General features: G+C 48.2%; 1 protein-coding gene across 1 annotated transcript in view; it reads left to right on the top strand.

Annotated features, from left to right (window-relative positions):
- NPC1 (NPC intracellular cholesterol transporter 1) overlaps positions 1-7004 on the top strand; it is a 152558-nt gene that overhangs the window by 100220 nt on the left and 45334 nt on the right. Inside the window, exon 8 of the mRNA XM_040354071.1 lies at positions 1120-1490. Coding sequence (XP_040210005.1) covers positions 1120-1490 — 371 coding nt within the window. The remainder of the gene's footprint in view (positions 1-1119; positions 1491-7004) is intronic.

Here is a 7004-nt window from a genome sequence, read left to right as displayed (position 1 = left end):
AGATTTTTTTTTTTTCAGAAAATAGGTGCAGGAACTCAACCACAAGGGGCATTAAATATCAGGATTGCATTACATACAGAATACAGAGTTCAGGGGGGTTACACAGAGAGTGCAGAGCTGTCACTTGTAAACACAGAAACCAGACTTCTGTGTTTACAAGTGATTGTGGTGAGCAGGCACCAAAGGGTCTGAGCCAGAGGTTCCCCCTGAAAAAAAGCTATATATATATATATATATATATATATATATATTTTTATTTATTCTCTGATCTGTACTGCTTGACATCGGATCTCTGCTCGATTTCCCAATAATCAGTCTCAGACTTCCAAGGCGGGTCTGAAACTGCCTGGGGATTGTGATGGATTTTTATACATGTGACAGGTAAGAAAATACTTGCAGTGGATGTAAAAATAAATAAAAAATTAAACAAATTAATATATAAAATATACACACATAATAATAATATATATTAATTATATATTTAAATAATTATTATTTGTGTGTAATATATACTTTTTTTTTTTTATGGTGTGTGTGTGTGTGTGTGTATATATATATATATATATATATATATATATATATATATATATATATATATATATATATATATATATATATATATATATATATATATATATATATATAATTTTTTTTTTTTTTTTTTCACATCCACTGCAAGTATTTTCTTACCTTTCACGTGTATAAACATCCATCACAATACCCAGGCAGTTGCAGACCCGCAATGGAAGTCTGAGACTAATTATTGGGAAATCAAGCAGAATCTGATGTCAAGCAGTACAGATCAGACCCATGTGTGGAACTCCCTGGAATTTAGCTGCAGTGTTTTTATACAGAACACTTTACATTAAACTGAATGGGTTGAAGCCCATTTGAAGTGTTGCCTGCGTAGCACAAACAGCCTATTAATAGATTTAACTTTCTGCAGATTACACTTCCCATTGTGGTGCCTTCAATCACATGATCTGTTTAGGGCTCCATAGTAGACTATAATAGATTGAGATGAAATTCAATGTTAGAATACCTTTTCATTGTACGCACATGTGTAATGTCTTTCCAGATTAGACTAATTTCTGTGCTTTTTCTTCTTGTGCATTGTAGGTGATCCATCATGCTGTGACAGATTAGGGGAGCGCCTGGAGAACTGTTTGAGGATTGCTTTCACCAAATGGGGCTCCTTCTGTGTCAGACACCCCTGGATCGTCATTTTCTTCTCTGTGGCTCTAATTGCTGTGTGTGCTGCGGGACTGAAATTCATGCGGGTCACTAGTGACCCTGTAGAACTGTGGTCTGACCCGCACAGCCAGGCACGCAGAGAGAAGGATTACTTTGACACACACTTTGGACCGTTCTTTCGCACAGAGCAGCTGATCATCACTGCACCTAACAGCAGTGGAGAAATCTACTCCCCATATCCATCAGGGAGGGATGAGCATTTTGGACCTCCTCTAACCTTTGATATTCTCAGTCAGGTAACTAAATGGTGTACAAAGTGAGAATTGATTGTTTATAAAAGTGGAGTGATGAAGCTACTGTATTTGCCGGCGTATAAGACTACTGGGCGTATATGACGACCCCCTAATTTCTTTTCCGTACATCACGGGACACAGAGCGGCATATTCATTACTATGTGGGTTATATGGAGTACCTTCAGGTGATGGACACTGGCAATCTCAAACAGGAAGTCCCCTCCCTATATAACCCCCTCCCATAGGAGGAGTACCTCAGTTTTTTCGCCAGTGTCTTAGGTGTTGTTTACAGAGAAGTTTGCCTCCAGGTCTTTGAGACTAGGCAGACTATACCGGATCTGTCCAAAGTGCCTCAGAGCCAAAGTGGACAGTACCCGGGCCCCAAGTCGTGGGGTTTCGCCTATAATGCCTCTTCACTAGGGGCTGGATCCTGGGCCCAGAACTTTGAGCTTTCTAAAGCCCAAAAGGCACTGTTGCCAGGATGCTATATAGGTCCAGGGCAGTGGTGTTCCACCGGACCCGGGTCCCTGAAGGTCTAGTACAGACCCCACGGAGATGGGGGAAGATTGGGCCTCTTGCTTTTTGCAATGCCCTGCAGCGTGGAGCAGGTAAGAGGGGGGCCTGCGGAACTTGGTTCGTCGGCAGGTCCCTCAGGGGGAAGACTAGTTGGGTTTAGCCTGGGATGCTCTGCATGGGCAACTTCTACCACTATGTCTGCTAGACAGGATGGTCACCTCCCATTTACTAGTGTACCCCCCTCCCCCACAGACTGTGTCTGCTTGTGGCTGTCCCGCATGGTTTTTGGGGGGTAGAGGCTCTTTTGCCTGGTTCTAGGGAAAGCAGGGCAGGCCCACCCCCCGTTATCTCCCGGCTTAAAGACCAGGGACTTGCCTGTATTGGGTTCCCCTGCAGCTCTGGGTCCTCTTGCGCCGCCGGCGTGCTGCTCCTCTCCTCATGGATGCTTCCCCTCTGGGACGCGCGCGCGCGCTCATGATGTAGATGCGCGCTGAGGGGGCGGGGAGCGTCGCGACGTCGGCGGGGAGAGGGGGGCGTTCCCCCCTCGCTGTTATCAACAGCAGTTCTGTCCTCCGGTCAGTGTGGGATTCGTCTGCTGACCGGAGGGACACAGAGCGTGGACAGAGCGGAGAAAAGGGTGACACCTAGTGGCGGTAAAGAGACCTGTATAGGTCTGGAGCTAAGCTCCTCACTGACTAAAGGGGAGAAAATAGGAGGTTTTCCCTAATTTTCTCTATTAGCCAAAGGGTCTTTGACAGCAGTCTGGCAATTTACACAGTCCCTTTAAAGTGCAAAAAAAAAAAAAAAAAGACAAAAAAAAAGAGGTTTTCTTTCAGGGGAAAGGTGTGCACTACCTTCCCATAGGCTTATAAGGTTTCGTGCCTTAAGCTACTTGTATATTATTTTTTTGTTTATTCTCCTTGCTACAACAGTCAGTTGTTAGTAGCGGAGTACCTCGGTATTGTATCATGGGCCCTAAAGGTTCGGGGACTAAGGGTGCTAAACAGGCAAAGAAACAGAAGGGTTCCCCCTCTAGCTCTGAGGATCTTAATCTATCTATGCCGGTTCTGTCCTCTCCTAGTAAGCTAGAAAATGCCGCCTTTGAGGAGCCATTAGGTGTGGTGGGTGCTGTGGCTAGCCCCATTCTGCCCAACCCAGTGTTTGTCACGCAGGATATGTTATCTGTCTCCCTGCAGGGGTTAGAACAGAGGCTGACAACTTTGCTTACTAATTCTCTGGCAGCCAAAAAGCGGACTAGATCTCCGTCCCCTAAGTTGGTGTCCTCTGATGCTGAGATTCTCTCCCCAGAGGATTTAGAATCCCAGGAGGACCAAACGGAGCAGGGCCTAGAAGGTTCAGACATTGAGGAGTCCACTATTGAGGAACCTTTTTCGGTCTCTCAAGCAGAGAATCTGTGGGTACAGTCTTTAACGGACATGGTCCGCTCGGCTTTTAAGCTGCCCTCGCCAGGGCCTCAGATTCCTGCCGTATCTTCTTTGGGCTCCTTAAAAGCACCATTAAGTAACGCAGTGTTTCCGGTTCACCCATTATTGGAAGACCTGATCTTTCAAGATTGGGCCCGGCCCGATAAAATTTTTGTGCCTCCTAAAAGGTTTTCTGTTTTGTACCCCATGGAGGAAAAAATTTCAAAGAAATGGGTGCTTCCCGCTGTGGATGCAGCGGTCTCCTGCATAAACAAATCTTTAACTTGCCCAGTAGAAAACATACAGATGTTCAAGGATCCGGTTGATAAGCGGTTGGAAACCCTTTTGAAGGCATCCTTTTCTACTGCAGGGGCAGTGGTGCAACCGGCCGTGGCTGCAATTGGCGTTTGTCAGGCGTTAAAAGACCAGACTAAGCAGATGCTAAAAGAGCTCCCGGCTCAGCAGGCACAGGATCTGGCCGACCTTCCCAGGGCTCTATGTTTCGCGGTGGATGCCATAAAGGACTCCATCCAACAAGCTTCCCGTCTGTCGCTATTCTTGGTGCATATGCGAAGGCTCCTGTGGCTAAAGAATTGGTCGGCAGAGACTCCGTGTAAAAAGCTGTTGGCGGGTTTTCCCTTCCATGGAGGAAGGCTCTTTGGGGGAGATCTGGATAAGTGCATACAGACGATATCTAGTGGCAAGAGTACTCTTTTACCAGTCAAAAAGAGATTTCGGGGTCCAGCGTTTAAGCGGCAGCAATCCCCAGCCCCAGGGCCCTCGGCCCCCAGGCAGTATCGACGGCCTCCCGCACGGTCAAACTTTGGTAATAAGTCGCAAGGGCAGGCCGCGGGTGGCAAGCGACCATGGGTCCGCAAGCCAGTTAAACCTGCTCCAAAGTCAGCGTTGTGAAGGGGCGCCCCCACTCAATCGGGTGGGGGGCAGGCTTCGATTCTTTGCAAAAGTTTGGGAAGCCAAGATCCCCGACAAGTGGGTTCTTTCCCTGGTGGCGACTGGTTACAAAATAGAATTTCGGGAGTTTCCCCCTCCGCATTTTCAGGAATCAAGAATTCCAAGCGATCCGGAAAGGAGGGCTGCCTTGCTAACAGCCTTGGATCGTCTTCTAAACCAAGGGGTAATCGTAGAGGTACCAGTTCAGGAGCACAAGCTAGGCTTTTACTCCAATCTGTTCATCGTGCCAAAGCCCAACGGCGATGTAAGGCCCATCCTGGATCTAAAGATTCTAAACTCTTACCTGAGGATTCAGTCCTTTCGGATAGAATCCATACGGTCTGCCACCGCAGCCTTGCAGCGAAACGATTTCTTGGCCTCAATAGACATAAGAGACGCGTATCTTCATGTCCCAATTTTTCAGGGTCATCAAAAATTCCTACGCTTTGCTATCGCAGGGCGCCACTATCAATTTGTGGCTCTTCCTTTCGGGTTGGCTACTGCCCCCCGTGTGTTTACGAAGGTCCTGGCCCCCATCTTGGCCAATCTAAGGACCCAGGGAATCTTGATCCTGGCCTATTTGGACGACCTCCTGATCATAGATCACTCTGCTCCGGGCCTGTGTCGAGCGGTAGCCCTTTCAGTTCAGTACCTCGAGGTATTCGGTTGGGTTTTAAACCAAGAAAAGTCGGCTTTGCAGCCCACAAAACGATTGGAATACCTCGGCATGCTGCTAGACACGGAGCAGCAAAGAGTGTTTCTTCCTTTAGAGAAGTTCAAAGGGATCAAAGAATTGATCCAGTTGGTGCTAAGCAAAAGGCAGCCAACTATACGATTGTGCATGAGATTACTGGGAAAGATGGTGGCCGCTTTCGAGGCAGTACCATACGCTCAGGCACACACTCGAATCCTGCAGACAGCCATCCTGTCTGCATGGAACAAAGATCCGCAACGCCTGGATCTTCCGTTGATCCTCCCATCAAGGGTCCGGCAAAGTCTCTACTGGTGGCTAAAGCCTCAGAACCTCCTAAAAGGGAAGTCATTCAGTCCCATCATCTGGAAACTGGTAACCACAGATGCCAGCCTGAAGGGCTGGGGAGCGGTCCTGGATGGGCAAGTCCAGCAGGGAGTTTGGACAGAGTCGGAAAGAGGGCTGCCAATCAATGTCCTGGAGATCAGGGCGGCCCGTTTAGCCTTAAAGGCCTGGACGTCCAAACTTCTAGGGTTTCCAGTGAGAGTGCAGTCCGACAATGCCACGGCTGTGGCATATATAAATCACCAGGGGGGCACGAAAAGTCGAGCCGCCCAAAGGGAAGTGAGCTTAATTTTCCTGTGGGCAGAGTCGCATGTACCATGCATCTCGGCGATCTTTATCCCAGGGGTGGACAATTTACAGGCGGACTTCTTAAGTCGCCAGCAGCTGGTTTCAGGGGAGTGGTCTCTCCATCCCCAGGTCTTTCAGGAGATCTGCCAGAAATGGGGATCTCCGGATGTGGACATCATGGCATCAAGGTTCAACAGGAAACTGAGCAAATTCATGTCCCGATCAAGGGACCCTCTGGCCTGTGGAACCGATGCGTTGGTTTGCCCTTGGCATCCGTTCAATCTGCTGTACGCCTTCCCCCCGTTACAGATGCTGCCCCGCCTGCTGCGCAGGATCAGGGTGGAAAAAAAAACAATCATTCTGATAGCCCCCGCATGGCCCCGGAGGTCGTGGTACTCACTGATCGTGAGAATGTCAGTGGGCGAACCATGGACCCTTCCACTTCGGCCAGACCTACTCTCTCAAGGCCCGATACTCCACCCTGCCTTACGGCATCTAAATTTGACGGCTTGGCGGCTGAATCCCTGATCCTCAGGGGTAGGGGCCTATCTAGCCAAGTTATTTCTACTCTGATTAAGGCTAGAAAACCAGTCTCCAGAGTAATTTATTACAGGGTCTGGAGGGCCTACGTAAGCTGGTGTGAGTCCCAGAGATGGCTTCCACGCAAATACACCATTGACAGGGTGTTGCGTTTCCTCCAGATAGGGGTAGATAAGGGTTTGGCCTTAAGTACTATTAAAGGACAGATTTCTGCCTTATCAGTATGGTTTCAGAGGCCGTTAGCCACGCACTCTTTGGTTAAAACCTTTTTACAGGGGGTCTTACGCATTAATCCCCCCATCAAGTCTCCGGTTTGTCCGTGGGATTTGAATCTTGTGTTGTCAGCACTGCAGAAACAGCCATTTGAGCCTCTGGCAGAGGTTCCGTTAGTTTTACTGACTCGGAAGTTGGTATTTTTGGTCGCTATGGCTTACGCTAGAAGAGTTTGAGTTGGCAGCCTTGTCTTGTAGAGAACCTTACCTCATTCTACATAAGGATAGGGTGGTTCTCCGTCCACATCCGTCTTTTCTGCCCAAGGTGGTGTCCAGTTTTCACTTGAACCAGGATTTGGTCCTACCATCCTTTTTTCCGAAGCCCTCTTCTAGAAAGGAAGGGTTACTGCACACCTTGGATGTTGTCAGGGCCATGAAGGCCTATCTCAAAGCTACAGAAGAGATTCGAGAGACGGATACATTGTTCATTCTGCCGGAAGGGCCTAAGAGAGGTCAGGCAGCAGCTAAAGCTACCATCTCTAGATGGATC

This window comes from Rana temporaria, chromosome 5 (assembly GCF_905171775.1).
Source record: "Rana temporaria chromosome 5, aRanTem1.1, whole genome shotgun sequence".
Lineage (NCBI taxonomy): Eukaryota > Metazoa > Chordata > Amphibia > Anura > Ranidae > Rana > Rana temporaria.
This window is presented reverse-complemented; position numbering and strand designations above follow the sequence as displayed.